Source organism: Opisthocomus hoazin, chromosome 12, assembly GCF_030867145.1.
Source record: "Opisthocomus hoazin isolate bOpiHoa1 chromosome 12, bOpiHoa1.hap1, whole genome shotgun sequence".
NCBI lineage: Eukaryota > Metazoa > Chordata > Aves > Opisthocomiformes > Opisthocomidae > Opisthocomus > Opisthocomus hoazin.
In genome coordinates, this window is record NC_134425.1 from 15,815,822 (window position 1) to 15,838,342 (window position 22,521).

At 44.7% G+C, this 22,521-nt stretch overlaps 1 protein-coding gene across 8 annotated transcripts in view; it reads right to left on the bottom strand.

Annotated features, from left to right (window-relative positions):
- Nucleotides 1-22,521, bottom strand: part of CTCF (CCCTC-binding factor) — a 36,639-nt gene that overhangs the window by 13,407 nt on the left and 711 nt on the right. Inside the window, exons 1-6 of one of the 8 annotated variants that reach the window (XM_075433856.1) lie at nt 21,903-22,481; nt 19,839-19,971; nt 19,257-19,404; nt 15,542-15,654; nt 11,730-11,857; nt 323-1,112 (exon numbers count right to left, since the gene is read on the bottom strand). In XM_075433856.1, the coding sequence (XP_075289971.1) occupies nt 323-1,112; nt 11,730-11,783 (844 nt within the window). In that variant the 5' untranslated portion in view covers nt 11,784-11,857; nt 15,542-15,654; nt 19,257-19,404; nt 19,839-19,971; nt 21,903-22,481. Of the gene's footprint in view, nt 1-322; nt 1,116-11,729; nt 11,858-15,541; nt 15,655-19,256; nt 19,405-19,838; nt 19,972-21,902; nt 22,482-22,521 lie in introns of those variants that run through there. The other 7 variants (XM_075433853.1, XM_075433852.1, XM_075433857.1 and 4 more) reach the window with 7 other exon arrangements.

Consider the following 22,521-nt stretch of genomic DNA (forward strand, 5'->3'; position numbering starts at 1 on the left):
ATTCCTGATGTAAACCACATACACGCAACCTCTTACACCTGTATCACAGCAAAGAGGAGAGCCTTTTCAACCGTGGTTATACGGGAATACTAATGCCACAGCATCATGCTCGAGGAAAACGAGCTCCTTTATAGCCTACACAGAGGAGGTGGGAAGTTCGCCCAGGAAACAATAGAGCTGACTGCTCTTATATAAGGAATAAGCGACCTGAGGCATGCCTGCTTTACTCCCACTTGCATCTACTCAGTCACTTCAATCATCCTGCAAGGTCCCACCACAACAAATACATTTTCAAAATTCACGTGCAGATGGGAAGGCTTACCTTTCTTTTTAATTTTGGTTGGTTTAGGTGGCTTCATATTGCCCACCACCTTTTCTGCATTGACCTCAGACAACAAACCCTCCTGCTGCTCCTCTTCAAAGTCATACACGGAGACATCCACATCTTTGCCTTCCTCAGTGTAGCGAAGCTTACTCTTTTTGTTTTTCTTTGTTTTTTTGGCTGGTGGCTGATAGTCTGGATCTTTTTGCCAGTTGGGATCTTCCTGTGGCTGAAGTTCACCTTGTTCCAGTGTCTCCACCTCACCGTTTGCACCCACTTTCACTACCTGGAAGCCTTCTGGTAACGGAAGGGTGTGACAGATCATGGGCTCTCCCTCTTGCAGGCCTCCTTTGGACACCTCATTTTCATAAGCTCCCTGAAGTTCTTCCACAGACGTGGTGGCAACAGGTACAGTCACTGGTACAGGTACTTGGACCAGCTGAAGCTCACCAAGGTTTATAGGCTGCTCTTCCATATTAACAACCTGAAGTGTTATGATCTGCGTGTCATCCACCGTGGCCTCTGTTTCTTGAGGCACTGCACCTTCCATTACTTCAGTCTTCATTTGAAGCAGAGTTGGATCCAGCTGTTCCATCATCACCATCTGCACACCACTGTTGACATCCTGCACTACTTCACTGCCGTCTGCTTGGTTTTGTGGTATGTGACAGGCATCGTCCTCCTGCCCACCTTCACGGCGTCTTTGATAGGTTTTTCTCTCTTTCCCTTTAATAAACGTTTCTGATTCCTCCACAATAGCTTCGACTGCCTCACCTTCCATCTCACTTTCCTGCTGCAAAAACAAGACAATGAGTGCTGCACGTCATCCAACGTACATTAACAACGGCACAAACCCCGCAGAGGGACGAGTGTCCTAACTGAAAACAACCAGCTCAACAGCAGCAACCTATTGGGACCACATTCAGAAAAGAGGATTTGAGGACCATAGGTCTCTGCTCACCTGTTACCACAGTCAACCAAGGCAATCACAAAAGGCTGCCTGAAGTGAGACAACTGTACCGGTTTCTTGGAAAGGAAGGAAAGCAAGGAGGAGAGATTAAGCAATACACACGTTCCCATTTCTCAAAGACCACAAATCCCACAGGCGAGATGTACAGCAGTATTATTCCTTATTGAGCTTTAGTCACTTCCCATAGCTTAGCAGTATCAGAGGCAGTCTTTGGCTATAAATTTTAAAGGTATAAAGCCAACCTTAATAAAAATATTACATTTGAGAACTGCAGAAATTTTCCAGAAAGAAAAAGCACTATGAATTGAGCACAAGAACTTAAGTCTCACTTGTTTCATGTCAAACAACTACCATTTCCTGTATGTTTAAACTCCTCTAAACAACAACAACAACAAAAAAAAGAGGTAATGGAGTTAGTCAAGCCTGTTTCTTGGAAGCACCATGGAGTTCAATTCCTGCTCCCACTTCTGGGCACAGCCTGGCTCCTAAGCAGAGCAGGCGATGCACGGTGCCCTTGTCAGGCCCAGCAAGACACAGCACACAGACAAGGCTCAGGCAAAATTTTACTTTGATTTAAATGATGTGGACTCTAATGATTTCTCGCGAGACCTGGGCTAAATCTATCCACACAATCATACACAAGCAGCAGTAACAAAGCTCAGCATTTAGGTGGCCCTTAACCGTAACTCTGAAATGGCTGCACACAAGTCTAACAGTGAGATTTTCTTCCTCCTCGGACCATCCAGCATTCTCTGCAGTCAGGTTAAAATATGAAATCCCTGCATTCTCATTCCACAGGAAGGTTGTTTCAATAGTAATAATAGCTAAAAGAAATAATTTTGCAACTATCTTTTTCCCCAAATTAAAACCATAAAAAGCGTAGTAAAGGAGTAATTTGTAAGTCTACCTTTGTTCCGCGTGGTTTACTTCCGAAAAACAAACAAGATTCCACAACAGTGTCAAATACATTCCCTGCATAGGGATACAATTTATTGTACCCCTCTCAAGTATCAAGGTCACTTTTACTGCTGACACACGTAACAAAAATGCCAGTTTCCTTACAAAGCTTGTGATAAAGTTCTGATTCCAATTCCAGATTTGACAAGGGACTTCCAAACTTTCCTGTTAGATTGACAAGCCTCTCAGACCAGCTATTTAACCTGTCTTGTGAACTCAACGCTTAACTCTATACTCCTCTCAAATATCTACACTTGATCTTGCATACTCATTTTGAAATACACAGGCTTATACAAACACGAAGCACAGCTCTCAGTCTTCACGAGCTTTAAGAATTACAAGACATGTAACTGTTCCTACTCGGAGAGAATGCCTGCTCTTCCTCTACTGCCTTTCCTAGTATCCTGTGCTTCTGTTGCGAGACCAACACAGCTGATGTTGCTCTTCAGCCTGCTTAGGCAGGGACGTCTGCAGGGGGCACCAGCTATCCAGCAATCGGGACACTGGGCTCCCCACTCCCTCCCTTCACTGCCCATCAGCTTTCCAAGTCAGAGCAAATTCATATGGACAAACAGCTGAAGTACGCAAGATGACGTAAGCACTTCACACTAGCCAGCAGGCGATCAGAATGGAGCGCCGGTCTTTGGCCTACAGCGACAGCGAAACTGAAAAACAGTTTGCTCTGTTATCTCAAGTATGTGCAGAGAGAGAGGAGGAGAAGCCTTTTCAGGTGACCTCAAGTCTCTGAACAAGAAAAGGAAGGACAGAGCTAAACAATATCTAAGAATGTGGTAAATGGCTGGGGGAGTAATAATGAAAGATTTAAGATGGAGGGAGAAAATAGCAAAAGCCGATCTCCAGAGCTAATGAAATTCCATTTTCATTTCGATGCCTTGTAGAGGAACAGAGCAGAAGTCAGCAACCTCTATACAAGCACATGCAGCTCTGAGCAGAGGCAGGGCTCTCTCTCATACAGACCTTCACATTAATCACCAACAACGAAGCCGGTATCAAGCCTGCTAAGCCACCTGAAAGGAAGCCAGCAGGCCAAGATTTGCCAGTGTCCTCCAGGACCCTGCAGAAGGGTGGTAGTGGGCCACCATCTCAGAGCCGCACCCACCATGGAACGGGTCACTCCCACACAGGAAGGCTCCAGCACACAGCTCGCCAGCTGTCTGCCAGCCTAGGGCCGCAGGTCACTCTGAGACCAAAGGCCTGCGGGCAAGGCTCCGTTCCCAGGGTGCTTGTAGCCGGGGCCGTGCGGGTGTGAGGGGCAGGGGGGCTCAGAGGCAGGCTGCGAAGCTCAGGCACCATGTGCCACCCAGCTCCTGCTTTGGGTGAGCAGTCCCTGCCGCAGAGCCACCCCTCCCCGGCGGCGCACGGCTGACCCCTAGCGGCCAGCGGCCGCGCCGCGCCCACGACACAATACTGGAACTGAACGGCAAAGCGCTCCGGGTTACCGTGAAAACCCGCGGATGCACAGAAGGAGCCTCGACTGATGTCTCGGCCAGCTCAACAACCTTCCCGAGCCGCCAAGCCTTCTTCCCGAGAAAGTTCAACAAGGGCAAGTGCAGGGTCGTGTACCTGGGGAGGAACAACCCCATGCACCAGTACAGGCTGGGGCGGACCTGCTGGAGAGCAGCTCTGTGGAGAGGGACCTGGAGTGCTGGGGGACAAGTTGACCATGAGCCAGCAGTGTGCCCTGGCTGCCCAGAAGGCCAGTGGGATCCTGGGGTGCATTAGGAGGAGTGTGGCCAGCACGTTGAGGGACGTTCTCCTTCCCCTCTACACTGCCCCAGTGAGGCCCCATCTGGAGTGCTGTGTCCAGTTCTAGGCTCCCCAGTTCAAAAAAGATGAGGAGCTACTGGAGAGAGTCCAGCGGAGGGCTACGAGGATGAGGAGGGGACTGGAGCATCTCCTACAAGGAAAGGCTGAGGGAGCTGGGCTTGTGCAGCCTGAGGGAGAGAAGGCTGAGAGGGGACCTTATAAATGCCTACAAATATCTGCAGGGTGGGTGTCAGGAGGATGGGGCCAGACTCACCCCAGTGGTGCCCAGCGACAGGACAAGGGGCAATGGGCACAAACTGAAGCAGAGGAAGTTCCAGCTGAACACCAGGAAGAACTTCTTCACTCTGAGGGTGATGGAGCCCTGGCCCAGGCTGCCCAGGGAGGTTGTGGAGTCTCCTTCTCTGGGGATACTCAAGACCCGCCTGGACAAGGTCCTGTGCAGCCTGCTCTGGGTGACCCTGCTTCGGCAGGGGGCTTGGACTGGGTGACCCACAGAGGTCCCTTCCAACCCTGACCATTCTGTGATTCTGTGAAAATATAGGTTTTTCAAATTAAAACCACTTCCGTAACCGGGGGAACGCAGGGTGGCCCTGGAGCTTCAGCAAGGAGCAGGTGTTGGGCAGAGCACGCGGGCCCTTTCCTGCTAAATAAGCGCCCTGGGAAGACCTTCCAGCCCTGCCGCGGGGAACTGGGCGCTGCCTGTCCACGCCGCTTCCCAATCACTCCGTCCTAAAGTATCTGCTAGCTTTTTGCCTTTCCCTCTTTTTTTTGTTTTTAAGCTTAAGCCTCCTTTTTTGCAAAGTGGGTTTTACAGGAAAGTTTTACATTTATTGGAGGAGTCACCAGAAGACACCATCAACTCACTGGACGTCATCCTGCAGCTTGCTGAGGATTCTCCATTTCCACTAATTTTAATAGAAGTGGATCCTCCTCAACTTTTTACAGATTTACACTCCTGGAAACTACCCAGCCAAGTTCCCGGAACAAGCTTCTGGTATTTCAGAGAACATGTCCCATTCACTACAACTAAGGCCATTATAGCGGAACACCAGGAATAAAAACTGCTGAACATATCTTGTCTTACCATTCTCCCAACCTTTTATTTCTGGCTTTTCTCTTCAGCTCTCTTCCTACTATTTACTGTACCTGCCACCAACAGCTTAGCTCCACAACACTGAATCTAAAAAGGAAAACAGAGCAGCAGGTTAATAGAAGGTGACTTGGTAAATGAAGACGACAGACCAAAGAACACCTGAAATCGCCACCACAATTCGCACGTAATAGCTCCAGCTAGTCGTTAGGCACATGCTCGCCGAACGGGCTCCGCCAACCCAACCGCGACACCGCGTCCCTGGACAGCTCCATCCACCGTCACCATCCAATTAGCCAGGTAGAGAGTCATCATGTCCAAACAAAGGGCCTAAGCTTTCTCAAATAACCAATGGGCAGCTCATCTAAAAAACCGAAACCAGCAGAAATAAGATGGGGCATGCCATTTGACACAATTCCAGTGAACGGAATCAACAGGTTGCTTGAGAGGAAGGAATTTGATGCCGACAGCCCTACTAACTGCAGCACAGAAGAAAGTCTCAGCCCAACTACAGTACAACGTTTTGCCATTCCAGGTCCCTTCCAAATGCCTCACGCTTAACCAGCAAAGCATTCAGCTCAAGGTGTAAACTCTCCACATTCAGGAACATGATTTAAGAAAAATTCCAGTACAGCAAGGCTGATAAAACTCAGCACATCAACACAAAAACAACCGAGACACAGAGCATTCAATTAATGCAGTCCTACAACAGCATTAATCTTGATTGTAGAAGCATTACAGACAACTTGCTGTAGATGTCAATGCAGACAATACAAACCCAGAGACAGTTGTCTATATATTAGAATGGTTACTGCCACTACATGTTTTTCTAGCTGGATTATTCACAATAAAGCTACTGTCACAAAGAGGCATTTGCCTGCCTCTCAGCCCATGGTAAAAAAAACAAACCCTGAACTACCTCAAGCTTTGTGGACCAAACAACAGTAAATTATTTATTTTTTTTGCCAAACAAGGCACAGTCTCATTAGAAACTGCAGGACACTCAAAGCAATTGAAAAGTAGATTTAGTGCTGTAACAGACAGTTCACTTGAGGAAAACAAATTAAAAAAAAATCAGTAGAAACAATGAAGTGAAATGCTAGCTGTCAATAAGTGTTTGGCATTCATAAAATAGTGAAAATATCAGCAGCTACATTAGTGCAAGCAAAAGAGCCCACCCTGCAACACATTCAGACTTCGAACTCAAGTCAACCCACATACATATCCCACTCCAAAATTGCCACAGCTTAGACACTTATGGATTAGCCACTTACCAAAACTGATACAGGAGTGGAAATAAAGCATTATGCTAAACCATGGGAAACTTATGTTTCTCTTGCATGCCCTGTGAACCTCTGAAAGATGGAGAGAGGAATAAGCAAAAACTTCACCTAAGAGACTACAGTTATGCAGTATTTCTGCCACTTCAAGCAACAGAAAGATTTTAAAAAAATAGATCCAACAGGGTTTATGGACAAAGGGGCACTTTTTTCTTTTTTTCCTGCTTGCAGTCCGTAGGTATGTCTATGTGAGTGTTTAAAGGACATTAGCAGTTGCAAAGTAACTGCAGGAGTGCTTGGCCATTCACAATGGGGAAGGAGAAATACCTCTCTTCTGAAAAGCCTCCCAACCAAGCACAGTCAAAGACCAGGCAGTTTAACAGGCAGGCAGCCTTCGCTTTTCCTCCAGCAGGGCTTGCCTGCTCAGAGACGAACATGGCATGAACCTAACTTTCTCCAAAGCAAACAGACATATATAAACCACAAAGCGCTAGGCAGAGCCTCACCCAGTGCTGCTGCTCTTCACTACAGTTGCCCCAATCTCCTGGGCGTATCAGTAGCACCCCTAGACGGGCAACAAATCCAGAATATGAACTAGGTGTACGGGCAATCTCTTCTCTAAGGTCCCCCCTCTCGGTTTAAAAGCACGCCAATTCTTTTTCTCCACACAGTGTGGCACTAGAATCAAAAAATCCTGACACAACTGGGAAAGCGGCAGGAAGATGCTTGAAGAGCTTCGCGAAGGGCCACGCACCCCCAAGAAAAGTTTGCTAGCTTGAGCTCAGCATTTCACACATGGCTACAAAGCTTCTGAACTAAGGGTGGTTCTAGGAGGAGCTCAGCCATGGTACTACATTCACGAGGCTCAGCTGGATCCAGGCAGGCCAGCTGTGGATAAAGCCAAAGAACCATGGGTTATCCAGAACTCGGACTATACAGAGACTGACTGAAGACTCACAGCAGACTCTCGTCCCTTTCTGTTGCTAACTGCCCACAGAAATATGCAAGATTAGGAGTTACTCAAGCATCCGATTATAAACAGAAGTTGTACAAAAGCTTAAGAATGTTATGCTGAATTCTTCAGGGACAGGTGAAAGAGGGAACCAACTTTATTCTCTTTTCTTTTCAAGATAAGCCTAGGAACATGAAACTACTTGACAAAGCTAACAAACAGATAGCATCCCCTGAATAACTTGGGAGAGGATATTTTCATGGTGCTGTCATGTGGAACATGAAAAGTTAAACTACCAACAGCAGAGACTAGAAAGCTGGGCTAAGTTTCTTTTATTAAGTGATTTTCTCACACTGGAAACGTAAAGTTTTCAGCTGTCTACTGCATTAAATTCCACATCCACTGGTTATGACTGCTACACCCATGTCCAGCTGTTTTCTCATTTCCTCCTTGCCACTTACAACACTGGCACTGAAAAAAATCAAATGTACTACTTCAAAAATTTATTGCAGTTTTAAATTAAAAAAAGCAGTCTTATTAATTCACTACTAGGCAATTGCTTTGAGAAATATTCTAGCATCATGGAGATAGTAAGGAAAAGGAAAACCAAGAAACCTAGAACAAAAGAGCAACAGAACTTTATCACGGGTAAAAAAAATGCTTGTGCTTTTTCTAAGTACAAAAAGGGGTCTGTCAATGTGAAGAGGCCCCAAGAAATATGTATAAAAAGCTACAGGACTGACAGCTGCAACTGCAAACATATAGTTGTAGGAGGATGGTTTCCCTAAGTACTGACCCTGCACAGGGATGGGACGCAGACAGCGAGCTCTGATGGTGGCTGGAGGCCTGCTGGCGGTCACCTAGCCGAGGTGTCCGTGCTGGGAGGCTGGCCAACACGGCAGGGGGAAGAGCACATTCTTCCAGAGAGGGATTCAGGTGGGATGTAGGCGGATCCCTACACTAAATGCTCGTCTAGAGGAACCCATCTTTATCCCCACTAACCAGACAGGAGACCAGACTCGTAACTTGCATAATGGCTTCATAACCCCCATAAGAGCAAAACACAGTGCTGCTGCCAAAGGAATTGCTCTCACCTTTCCCCTTCCTTCACACTGACAGAATAATTTACTCACCATAACGAACTCAATTGAGAACTAATTCCAGCTGAACACTAATGCAGGAAAAACAGTTAATTACATTAGAATGTGTTCAGTTCCTGATCTGATTCCCCACACAAATGCTGAGGCAGCCAGAGGTAAGGGAGCAGGTTATGAGTGCCAGGGCCATGTCAAGCAGCAGTACCAGCTTAGAGCTCCAGGGAAGCCACCGCAGGCAGAACCTTGTGTCCCAGAAGCTAGGTGGCTACACTGAGCTGTGTCCCTCCACTCTGTGCCATCCTGCCATCCACCGAGTACACACTGCAATGAAATTTCTTTCTCTCAAGCATCCTGCCACGCTCTGGGTCACAGCCAGTTTACTGGCACCTTCCCGTTTAAATTCAATAGCATTTAACTGTGATCAAATCCACACGCTACTGTTTTATTCAATTAGTTGTTAACTGTGAACCAAAGTTACTTTTACTTCAGCTTTGGGCCAGATGTTATCAGAGGTAATCTTTACCTTTTACCCTTCTGAACTCCCACGAGCACAGCCAAGCCATCTCCCTGGCTACCAGACATTCATTACCCACAGCTAGCCTGGTGTAGAATTAGAATAAAAATGCCACTAGCAACATTTCTACAACTACCTCCAGCCCTTACCCTCCTTCTGTAACCCACAAAAAGTAATCTTCCTAGTTGCTGCTCCTGCCCAGGGACCTTCGCAGGGCTCTTTCAAACATTCATCGTGTCCCATGAAATAATTCAAAGTGATGAGAACCTTCAGTCAGCCCTGACCCCTATTTTTCAGCCAGTGAGTAGCACACACCTGTGACTTTCTGCAGTTACTCAGGGTAAAGTTAACCTGTTAATTTGGATCAAGAACTCAGGGGAAGACATGTGCAAGGCATGAGAACACAGTATATAATACAGGGTCCTCCAGCAAGACAGAAGGAAACTCAACTGCGTATCTTTCCTCAGCTGTTTGCAGACCAAGCTCCCACTTAATCCTTGCACCTGACAGTGGCAAAAGGCCTCAGAACCACACCTCTTCCAGAACTAATACTGCTAATTCTGCCCTAATAAGCTGTAGCCTACAATGGAGAGGAAAGCATAATACAATAATGCCAAGTGCTTGAAACTTGCCTTGTGAAGAAAAACAACAATAAAAAAAGAAATAACTGCAGTTACTGACAACAAATGCCACACATACTCCAGTCACCTTGGCTATAAGTAACTTTTAACCTGACATGTGAAGCCTTAATGAGGAAAAGTCTGGTGGAAGCAATTCAGCTTTATTTCTGGAAGTACGATTTTATCCTCGTTTTTCCCCTTAGATTGGAGAATCAAAGTTCTACTGAGAAGGCAGTAGGGACAATTTTAATAAATATTATTGTTTTTAAACCTTTTTCTCTTCTTCCTTAATTTCTCCTTCTATCCCTATCTAACATTGTGTTAAATTTTAGTTTTAAATCTTCCCTATTTCTTCTAATAGCTGCCAGTGCAGTCTCACTACATGACAGTAGTTCTTTAGTCACATACGATTCTCTAGTTCAAGTGGGGAAATGCAAACTAAACATTTCCATATCAAGGCTTTTTTTTAAATGTTCCCCTTTTTAGTATATTAAGAAAGTTATTCTATTTTGCTAACGTACCAGTTCATTTCAGAAGGATAAACATGCAATTTTGTCAGGTGTAAAATACAGAAAGATTTACAGTAGCAGTCACAGAGGAATTCATTCGCAGCTGATGCCGGATCACAGAAATAATCAGTCCCTTCCTTTTACAGTTCATAATATAAAAGCAATGAAGGAGCTCACAACACACCACTGGAATACTTCAAGGTAAGAAACAGAACAACAGAAAACTATTTCAGGTTAAAACAGCCTGTAAAAACCATTGCCACAAAAAGTAAAGTCTAATACCGTAGGCAGGGTACTGGAAAAGGTTAATAGTTTTATCAACAAGTATTTGTGGCCATTTTCCCCCCCTTCACACATTAATTTAGGCTTTCATTTAGGCCATTAGCAAACTGCTAACAGCAAAAAACACCCTTCTTCAAAACCAGGCTGACCAGAGCAGGATTCTTTGGCCATCTGATGCAGCCTTGCGTGACATCAAAACAGCAACACCACACACTACCACACCTGAAAAGAGACCAGTGCAACAAGTTCCATGGCATTCTGGAGACTTCACAACAAGCTACGAGTATTTGGATTTTGTTTTCCTCTAAGGCTTCGTCTAGATGAACAAGTATCCAAGCATAAAGTTTTGGGAAACAGCGATTCCTTTTATCTTTGCAGGAGTACTCATCAAGTAGTAATACTCCTCCAGGACAAGGGGATTCAGGCTTCAAATCCGAGGAGCAGGAAGCGCTCATCCCTGGGCTGGTAACATGGGTCCTGCCCTGTGAACAACAGCTGCCCATGCAGTCACTGTTAATCACCTCCCAAATTACACCCTGCTGCATACTGGGAAAACTGCAGTCAGTGCTAGTTAGCCTAATGTCAGGCTGTCGAATGCAGAGGTGTACTTTACTGTTGTTGCAGCAGGGACAGGAAATTCCAAGCGAGTTCTGGAAACACCTATGGGAGAAGGGTGGTGGACAAGACAAACTCGTGGTGCCTAAAGTCAGTCATACTTGCTTTTGAATCACAGAAAATTTCATTCGAATTAAGGAATGCTGGTACAGATGTAAACAGAATCAAACCCAGGCAAACCCTAGACAGTGGTCCTCACGCTGAAGCTTGAAGCGTTTTAACACATTTTATACACGCATCTAATTCATTTGGACTCGTGATTCAAATATTCTTATACACCCAGCCCTAGAAGTGCCTTTACAATCAACCTTCAAAGCAGATGAAGCAAGAAGAAAATTCCCACAGAGGCACTTGACCTCCGAGGAAAAAACTCCTCTACCAGGAGGAGTAGGACCTCATTTTCAAACACGCCAACTCTGCCAGAGAAACCACCCCTGCCTTTAAACTGCCCGCTCACCCCCACCCACATCACCCCAACTACTCCTTAGGTTAGCGCAAGCATTTTTAAGACTGCAGTCAACTGGTCAGGAAACTAATCCAGGCCAGAACTCACCCAGCCAAAAAGATACTTATTTCCATCCAGACCAGGTCTCTGGTGTGCCCAAACACTCAGGCCAGCCAAAAGAGCAGCACGGCAAGAGAGTTTCTTGCAGCACAGTGTAAGCTTTAAGTGTTCAGGAAACTACTGCCTCGGCATGGAATGCATACCACACTTTAAAACCCCTTAATTTACATTTATGTTCTTGACGCTTCTGCACTTCTGCCTGGACTGATTTGTTCTCTTCATGCTGGCTATTCTTCATGCAGCTCTTGATGTCAGAACACACTCTGGAACAGAACAGATGAGTCGTGCTAGTGAAACTACATAAAAGAGAAAGGGAAGAGAAGGGGGGGAAGCACTGTTTGAATATTTAATGCTTGTTTAACAGAAAATGTGTAGTCCTACATGTCTAAGAATAGTATTGATAACTGCTTGAGGACCCCTTCCCTTACCAAAAAAAAGCTTTAAACAAAACTAAAACAGTATCTTAATCAGCTTTAACACTTTTTAACAGGAAGAACAAACTTGTTTTGAAAACCCCTCTAGCTCTTCTCAAACTCTACAGCATTTACAGTTCTTAAAATCAAAAACTCTATGTCTAATGTCAAATTCAGAGTGCAATACGACATTTGAGAGCTGGTTATGCCCACTTCAGATACCCTTTTCCTCCTGTGCTGTGGAATACCAAATCAAAACACAAAAGCTGTTTTCATTGCTAGAGGTGTGTAAATTAAAGCAAGTATAACCCGTCACACACTGTCAATGCAGCAATAACACTATCAATGCAGTAACAAAATCAACTCTGACCTTGTTACTGCAAGGCAGAACAGCCTCAGCTCGCTGAAGAGTTGCGAGGCTACCTTCATTACCCTAATCAATTAAGGGCTTAAAATATTCACATTTACCAAACTACAATATTTACAAGACAGCACATTATTTCTCATCTGTAATCCCTTCCAGTCCTCAGCATGCACACATGCTGAAAACCCTGAGAACAGTAAGCAACTCCACGGGAGTAATTCTAAAGCAAGGCACATATTCTTGCTGCAATCAGTGATGCGGGCCAAGCAGTGTTGAATTTCACACTAGTTCTACGCCCCTTGAATTTAAGTACTTTCCCCCCCACCCCATTCTTCTGTCATTTATGTACTACAAGGCACTCAAGTCTGGGTTCTGGCTGCATTTTTCCCTTGGCGAGTCTATTTTTAATTGTTTATCAGCTTCAAAGAGCACTACTGATAAGAAGTTTGTTGGAGCTGTGGAAGCCCAGTGATAGCAAGCTTTTAAAAAAGCATTTGGAGCTGATCTCTCTTTATTTAACACTTACTCTGTAGAAATCACTTATCCTCTATACATTCATCGACCAGAAAAGGGGATGCTCAGAGGGTACGAGGGGTGTGCTCCACTACTAAGAGCACATTTAGGCTGCTGACGGGAGCTGCATCCTTGCCACGTTCTGTGCTGGTAAGAGCTTGCGCACAGTGGCAGGCATATAAAATTGGTATGTTTAGTAGCCGAGTTTTTATTCCTGACTTGTGACTCTGGAGAAGACTGCTATTTCCTAAAACTTAAAAATGTGTAAAGCAACACAGATAAGCCTTAACAGTGGACGACTTCTCCATTCAGAAAACACTCGATGCAAAGCAAACGCCTCCTGTGTGGAGCTGTACCACCTCACAAGTTTCATCACAGGACAAAACACACCAGCACTCTTCAGTTGAGCACATCTAATGGAATGGAAGCATCCTTTTATCTACTGCTATTTTTTTAGCCCAACTTTGGTTTTCCCGAAATTCTGAATCAAGAAATACTTTTCTTCCAATGTGCAAAACGAAAACTTCTGCTTGGCAAATGACTTAACGAGCAGGAAGATCTGTTTTGAATAAATATTGCACCCAACCTCTTAGTAAAAGAAAAGAGAAATGAAACAATAATAACTTTCCACAGTATAGACAGCACAAATTCAGAATAGTTCAGAGGGATATCTGCAGATCGTAATTGACAGTGGGTTAATGCAAAGCACAACCATCACCCCTCTCTTTTCAGCAGGTACAGACTCTGCATAAGGAAGCAGGCTACTGGAGTTCTGAAGCAATCAGCTCCGACACTGCTCAAGGAACATGAGCCTACCAACGTACAGGCCAAGGAGCAAAGTTTCCCAGCACTGCTTATTTCAAAATCGCAAGGCATACTTGTTCTGGTCCACTCCATGGTAATGTCCCCAAGGGAAGAAAAGCCACTCCTACCCTCCTTTACTGGAAAGATAGCCTACTTCTGTTACAGCAGCCAGGGTATTTTCTAGCGTAGAATACCTTGCATGAATTTACATTCCAATCAGATCTCTGACATATGGGCAAGGTTTGATGAGCATGAAGGAAAACAAGGACAAGCTGGAAATTCAAGTGCTCTACATGTCCATTTCCAAGCTCAGTACACTGACATATGCTGGAAAAAGCCCATTAGAGGGTTGCCAAAATGATGGGGTGTCTAGAGCACAAGACCTGCAAGAATAGATTGACCCAGTCAGCTGTGGCAAGGCTAAGGGGAGACCTTGCTGCTACCTTCAACTACCTAACAGGAGAGGAAAGAGAAGATGATACCACACTCTTGGAGGTACACAGTAAAAGGACAAGATGCACCAATGTGAGTGGTCAAACACAGTAGCAGGTCGCTCAGAGACCTTGTGGAAACTCTCATCTTTCAGCTATTGAAAACACTTGCTAAATAAACCTTTAACAACCTCATCTAACTTCAAAGCTGGCCCTGCACTGAGCCAGGGGCTGAACCAGGGTACCACAAGAAGCCCCTTCCAACCCAAATTATTTTACCATTCTCTGGCGCTACATAAAATGAAGGATATACCTAAACTTCAAAGACAAAGCAGTGTGGGTTTTTTTCCATCTACACAGTTCTAACTAAGATGCTCTTAGGACAGAAAGATTTACGACTCCCAGCACTTGCTTCCACACAAGTTCTAGAGGACCTGGAAGACTTTGGCAACATCTCAAACACTGACCAGTTCTTTAGCTAATGTGCAGAAAAGCACAGCCTCTCTTGGCAATCTGCTGCTGACCTGCACTTTCAGAGCTGTGAATACACAAAGCTGCCTAATATTTAAGAGAGCAGCACTAGAAGAGCACAGGTCGAGTGTGTCACTGTTTAGGAGACACAAAACCAAATGCGATATGAAGTCAAAGAAGTGTTGTACAAAGACCAATGTCGGACAAGGCTCTTACGTGAACTTCACATAGAGAAGGTGGAAGCAGTACTGACAAGAGAACTGCCTACCTTTTTTTAATTTGCAGGAGAAATCCCAGGACCACAATGAATAAATCCAAACTAATAAAAAAAAAGAAAAATCTGTCTTTGAAGAAACAAGGACTACTGTGTTCTCTTTTCTCCAGAATCTTATCAAAAGGTTCTATCTTGAGGGCCAGAAGGTGGCTGAAAAGGCTCCCCAACTGCCAGCACAAGACACCCTGTTTGAAGAGGCAGCTCTGGGACAAAAATGCATGGTAACACATCCTACCAACCAGCAACTGCACTGGATCCAAGCACTTCTAACCAGGGAGAGCCGGACTGATAACAGAGCAGGACAAACATTCAATGCTATCTCCCTCCTTTGAATCTGGAGAAAACATCCCTAAGGATTTGTCTGCACAAGGCACTCAAAGCAGTTGTCTCCAAAAACATTACAGATGTCACATCAGGCAAGCCAGACATCTGAAAATTGGACAGTCTGCTCCATCACGATGTCATGGAAGCTGCCAAATTCTTCTTTAAGTAGGTCAAACCGTCAGTAGAACAGGGAGAGGATGCAGCTGCTTCAACAGGACAAAACTACCTCCAGACACACTACAGAAGCCAAGTACGACCTACTCTGGGCTCCTGTAATGCTCTAGTAGCTCAGAGTAGATACGAGTCAACAGTAGTCATTCCTGAGCAGGAAGGAGAGGAGCGCATTAATATGGAAGGTAGGCAAGGATCAAGTAATCAATGAGTACCTGTTGAGTATTCAGTATTGCCACAGGAAGCGATAAATCTCTCTTCAAAGATCAGAAATGGCAGTAAGTGAGATACTCAGCAGGAATGCTGGATAACACTAACTTCTTCCATCCTCCAAAAAGAAAAGAAAAGAAACAAGGTTTTAATAATCTGATAAGCTTTGACTGAAACTACTACCCTTCAAAAACCTGATTTTTTCACCCTGTAATCTCAAAGCTCCTGAAGTGCCTCTAAGGGCTTCTCTCGCTGTAAACACCGGGAAAGCACAACTGAAGTTTATATTGCACCTCCACTGCAAACAGTTCAGCATACAGGAGAAAGCTACTGTTTTAAAATGTAGTATTGTTACATTTACATCAAGTAGGTACAATCCAAACCAGAGGGGCGTTTTTAATTCGTTAGTATTTCCTGCTTTCATTTTATATCTCTGAATGTTGGAGGTGGTTTCAAGAAAACAGCTTTGCAAATCGAATACAAGGAAACAGAGCCAGCCCAGAGCAACGATGTCTCTTCCATCATTAAACAATGGGAGAATTCACTTCCCTTGACAGTGACTTTAAACATACAGCAAAGTTTACGGCTCTATTTCAAAAGGGTAAAAAGTGTTTACAATTATCCAAAAGCTGCCATTAGTACTTGTGGTCTCAATTACCTTTTCAGAATTTTGGGGCTTGGTTCCACAAAGGGTCAAATCAAACTCAGAGCTGCAGTTTTTCCACATCCACTTACATCTATTTGCCCCACACCTTTTTTTGGCGGGGAGGGAACAGATGGACACAGACAGGAAGCAAATTCAGCTGACCAACTCACTGCCTGGCAATGCAGTTTCCAGCACAAGAGTGGAAGGAGAAGGGCTCAAAACAGTTCCAGTGTAAGCCAACTTAAGTCTTCCAGGGAAGTCATGACTTTTACTTCCCTGAATGCTTTGGTGTTACTCACAGCATAGCAACAGCTATAAATTCACTTGTATAGCTTCTATCAATAGGTTGGGTAAAAAAAGAAGAAAAGAACCAATCCTTCCTCTAATACCAACATATAAAAGCATGTCCTGCGAGGACAGATCGGTGCCCATCTAGTCCCGCAGCCTGTCTCCACAGCTCAAGCAGGAAGCGCTGTGTAGGGAGAGCAGTCAGTCACGTCTGTGGTTTACCTCCCCCACCCCAGCACCCAGCCATGGGATCAGGGATCTTTGCCTTTGCACCTGCTGATCCCTTTCTGAACCTACAGCGTCTCCGCAGTCTCTTACCAAAACAGTGTTTCCATCAACTGTGGTGTATTTTCCCCATTTCTTCCTCCTACAAGCTACAGGATCACCACAAAACTCACTGCATCTACCTAAAAAGCTGGCCTTGTGCGAATGCTAGGACTCACACAGAGACCAAATTTCTGCAGAGAACACAAGTGATGGGAGCAGAGCTACCCTATTTGCCTTCTTACAAACAGCCAGGAGAAACAAGAATTGCCAAACACATGTGTATGTGGATTATATGCAAGTTAGCTCGGCAGCAGAGACAGTTCTCAAGCTTACACTTCCCACTTCCGACCTTTTTAACATACGTAATACAGGAAAAGCACTTTTAGCTTTCAGCAACCTCCACTTCGAGACGCTTAGTCCACCATCAGGCTACTCACTGTAACGTTCTGCAGAGCTCAGAAAGTGTCAAACACTTGTGTCAAGTCTGCACACATGATGCATTATCAGAGCTCAAAACTATTAAGTTTACTCCTTCTCCCACAGCTTTTCTCTCCCTAGTTTCATTCCTGACTAACTCAGTATTTTGCTCAGCATCCGCTTTAAAAAGAGGATCAGTGCATATATATATATATATAAAATAATTTCACACAATACATATTATAAATGCAATATATAAATATGAGTCAATAAACAATTCTAGCTAACAAATAAGAAAATACAGTGTTACAAAGCTGTATTTTCTGAAGTGGATTCAACAAAAATCACCTCGCCGAGCATTTCCCATGCTAGGAACCGAGAAGCAGGAACCCCTTTAGTGCTACAGGCTGGGGACTGGCTGTTGACAAGGTCCTAGGGCTACGTGGTAGACATGCAGCTGAACCCGAGCCAGCACTGTGCCCTGGCAGCACAGAAATAACATTTATCCCACCAACAGCTCCTGAACGCTGTAGCCACAGATAAGGATTTTTTTACAGTCACAAGCTTGGACTAAATATACGGGGCACTGTTCTGACACACCTCCAGATATCAATACCTGTTCACTGTCTCAGACGTTCAGAAGATTTTACTGGCTTGATCATATTCTAGATTTCTAAGGAAAAGTCCTAAACCTATCTCTGTTCAAAAAGAGGGAAGGTGGTGAAAGAAGAGCAGCTCCCCACCTATGCGAGGACTCTGATCAAATCACCTCTCAGTTTTGCTGAGAAGCTGCACACTAAACTCTTAACACTTCACTGCATGGCATTACCACTTAGCTCCCCATCAAACTGGGGATTAATCCCCCTCTCAGTCAGTCATTTTTCTGTTTGTTTTTAAGTGCTGATGCCAGAACCATACTTAGTATTTTGGTAATGACTTCAACCCACCCCACACAGGCAAGAATGGCTCTCTGCTCATTCCCTAAATCCATCGGAGAATTACATTAGCTTCTTTGTCACAGCATCACCTTGGAAACTCGCGTTTAAGCTGTTTATCCACTACAACTCCAAAGCGCAGTTCAGCCACTGCTTTCTAGGATACCTTGATTCCAATTCAGCTGAACTGCCTTCTTCGCAGGCGCACAGCTTTGCGCATGGCAGCCTTAGCACACGCATCCTGAGGGATCTACTTTGCCCGACAATCACGATGGCTGCCATAGTGCTATCTGCCATTTCATGACCCACAATTTTATCATGCAGAAGCTTTAAATCAACAGACTCTTTGCACCAACAAGATCAGCAACGAAAACAAAGTGTGACAAGTGATCACTGGTTTTTGCTGAACATCCACGGAAACTATTCAGCCTTGTGCACCCTGAGACTATTCCTGAACTATCCTGAACTGGATGGCATTTACTGATACTCGGTAGTAATTTTTATATTCTGTAAGATCCTCAAGATCAAGAGAGACACATTTAACAAAGTCTTAATAAACTTAACAAGTTCTAGTTTCCTTAAAGCCTTCTTTACTGGGATTAATTACATACTTTTCTCTCCTTGTTAATGAAATTCTGCACCAAGGATAAATGGGAGAGCTGGTAATAACGTAAACTATATGTGTATTAACATCATGCAGTGCTAGTCCAATACCCAAGGCATCTCAGGTGTCTCTGCACAGCACTGCATTACCAGCTGCCACGCTCATCCACTCCACCTCCTTCTAATACCGATCCCCCTGGAACTTCCCTCAGGTTCCAAAGCGCATCAACTACACAACGTTCCTTCCAAGACTACAGCTAGGGATATTCCAGTGTTACAAGGGGAAAAAACCACAATGGCCAAGGCAAACATCATCTCTCTCCCCTCCCCATTTACTGTGGTGGTGGGATTATGGGTGTTCGCTCATTTTATGTTTTGTCTTCTTAAAAAAAAAAAAAAAACAAACAACTGAGGCATTTCTGAAGCTTCCGGAACAGCCACCTAATTCTAAATACCTGAAACGGGGAGTAAGGATTACTTTGACATTCCAATTGAGGCAAGTAATATTCTTCACATAATTGGACCAAGCTACTTTCTCCTCTATTTTACAGATAGCTACTTTACCTGCTGATGTTTGAGAGATAATACAAGCTTCTAATGATGACGTGTATTAATACAAAGGTGTTATTTCACGCTCCAAACAATCTGTGATTTGGCTTCTGCTTTGTTAGAATTTGACAAGTTCAATGATGTCAACAGAAATTTTTAGATTCTGGGGAAAAAAAGGAGAGGTAAAATAAGATTTTCAGTATAAGCTGAGCTTAGTTCACAGTCTCTTTACTCAGCCTTAACATTTGGGTGAAGCTTTTCAGTGAAATCTGTGAAGCTTTAGAAGCTTCCTGATTTTGTTTCTAAGGCAGAGAAATAAGATGATGCCGATAACTGCCTGACAAAACTATACATCTTTGGGCATGCTACCGGTACTACAGGGCATAAAGAAACCAGCCTTCCTGCACTGCTACCAGTACAGTCACCCTCCCCTGTATCACCTGGTCAGCACACCCTACCTCATCACTGCGCTTCTTGGGCTTTTAAACATACCTGGCCTCACCTCTGGATATCAACTCTATACCGCACACCGAAATCCTCAGGTAGGTGACGGTAAAAAGTGGGAGGGCTGGAACTGAAAGGTCTCAAAAAACAAACCTTTACATACGAAATGCTTCGTCCACAGGGATAGTTACAGAACAATTCTTCAGGAATCCGTTCTATCACAGATCTCCCCTAAGTAACTGCACCATTCTGGAGAGCTGTCTCTGTCCTACTTCTGTATTTTCACCTGTTAAGAACCATATTGGAAAGAGATTAAGACTTGACAGTTTCCAAGTTTTTATAATACTGAACGAGGGAAACTTCACCCCAGCTTTAATTTATATTAGACACCAAAATTGAGTTGTCCAGTGTACAATTACTTGAACATTAGTACGACCTGAAAAGTAAAACTTCCTACCCACCTCATGTTTATTCTATTCTTCAAGGTTATTTTTGTTAATCAGAAAATACTGAGATCGCTCAGCTACGCAGCTACTACTCAGTTTTCGTATTATACCCGTCTAGAATAAGTATATACCATTTAATTCCTGAAGAATGATGGCTTATTGGAGAGAAGTGGGAGCAGCAGCAGAACACAGTGGTTTACACTAAATTCAAATATCCCTCAGTACAAAAAAAGCAACACCTTGAGTTGCAGTCAGCATAGGACTTCCTTCTAAGTTTCAGCAAAAAATCTGAAAAAATAATGTCTTGTTCTGAACCACTTTTATGAGCAGTAAATATAACCTTTGAGCAAGAACAGGAAATTTCCTGGATCAGTGTTTGTCTCCAAGACCGCATAGCATTGCAGAGCAGCAGAGCTCGATACCGTATTGAAATTTCAATGTTCAGGACAACAAAGACTGAACTGGGCATCTGAACTAGAGCCAAGTGGATGAACAGAGGTTTAAAGTTAAGCAAACAAATCAGCACAGTTCAGTAAGTTAACACAAACAAAACAACCACCGAGTCAAAGTCTTGGTTTCCTTCGGCTCCAGGATGGAAGCTGAAGACGAGCAGCTCAGTCAGCGCGTGCAGGTCACAGCGCTGGCTGTGCCTTGCTACACGTGTGTCTAGAGAAAGTATGAGCACAGGAGGAAGCAGCATTTGTGATTTAACTGCTCAACTGAGCATTCCCTCTCTGGGAAAGCAGGGGCAAGAGAAGCAAGAGTTGCCAGGATGGGTGAATCAGGGAAGTTTTTGGCAAATACAGTCAATATATGAAAATACATCTGAAATAGCTAATGTACAAAAAACTGTTCCAACAGCGTAGGAAGAGCTATCCAGGGGTCAGAGCTCAACACCACTTGCTGTCACAAGTGATGAAGGATCAGGGCAAGGAACACATTGACTTCTCAGAGAGCAGATAAGCCTAACAACCCTCAACGCCTGACTTCTAAAAGTCTTAATTAGAAAAGTGGGGGTCCCTGGACATGAAGTACCTAGGGGAAGGGAAGAAATGAAGTTCTGTAGTAGCTCCTATGGGGAAATTCCTAAATTAGTAATCACATACAATTAGATTTTTCAGGTAAATGCTGAATAAACACAAGAACAACTGGGGTCAGCTTCTGGCATTTTCAAGACAGCGGCGCTGGTACCACGTCAGACAGGCATCGCCCCGCAGCTGCAAGAGCTGGTACCGATACACACAAACTAGCTACGGTTCATGTTCAAGACACAGCCTGCCAATGCGAAGGGCAGTTCTTGAAATAGCTCTTTCCCTCAGAAACGCTGCAGGCACAAGTTGCCAGCAGACTTCACGCCGTGGCGACAGCTCCCCAAGCTCTGTCCGAACTGGACGAGACTTGCTGTATTATTCCAGCTGTAGGGCCTCTGGAGCCTATAGGAACTCCAATTTTGTACCTCTCGCTCAGACATTATTCCTCAAAAATAACCCACAAAGTTTCAAGAGTATTAATGAAGCCATTCTGTGCATCCTAATAACCTTTCTCACATCTAAGTAGAGAAGACATTAAAATTGAGCTAGCTCTGTACATCCAGAAGAAAAACAAAATGGAAGTTAAAAAAAAAATCTATCGACCTACAAAAAAAAAAAAAGCATTGCTTCACCCTTACGCTCAAATCGCTCCTTCCTTCAGTCCTAACGATGTCTTCGGTACTAAAGTAAAATTTTAGTTACAGCTTAAGTAAGAACAAGAGCTTGAATACAATACGGACCTGTTTCTTACACCCAACGGACTGGCGTGAATTCAACAGGCTCTGCACAGGCAGAACGAACTGAAGAACTCGAGCAAATATTTACACCCTTCCTCCACTGGACGAGCAAGCACACACGCTGGAAGCGGTCAACAGCGTTTCAGATGCTTCCGATGACACCTCGGGAGTCAGCTACCAGGATCCAGGCGCTGGCAGGAGGTGAGGAACAGCCATGCATTTACGTAAGGGGGGGGGGGGGGTGTGTGGAAAAAAAATAAATATAGGAAGTCACGAACAGGAAAGCGAGCTCGTTTCTCACCAGCGGGCAAGTCCTGAGGGTTACACTGAACATAGAGGGATGCGGGCAACGCCACCAAACCCCCGCACCACTGCGCGAAGCAAAGGCCAGGCCGCGTCCGCTACCGCGTAAAGACGTTTAGCGGAGAAATTTGATGTAGAGAATAAAAAAAAAGCGAAGCGCCCGGGCGGGGAGCGTGTGCCATTTCCTCTTCTGCATCGCGTAAAGAATCGGGCTGTGTGCTTCCCCCCCCCCCCCAATAAAGCCAGCCGAGAGGGGGTCAGCCCGCGGCCTGCATGGCTGAGGGGATGGGGGGGCGGTGAGGCGCGGGGGGGGTGCGGG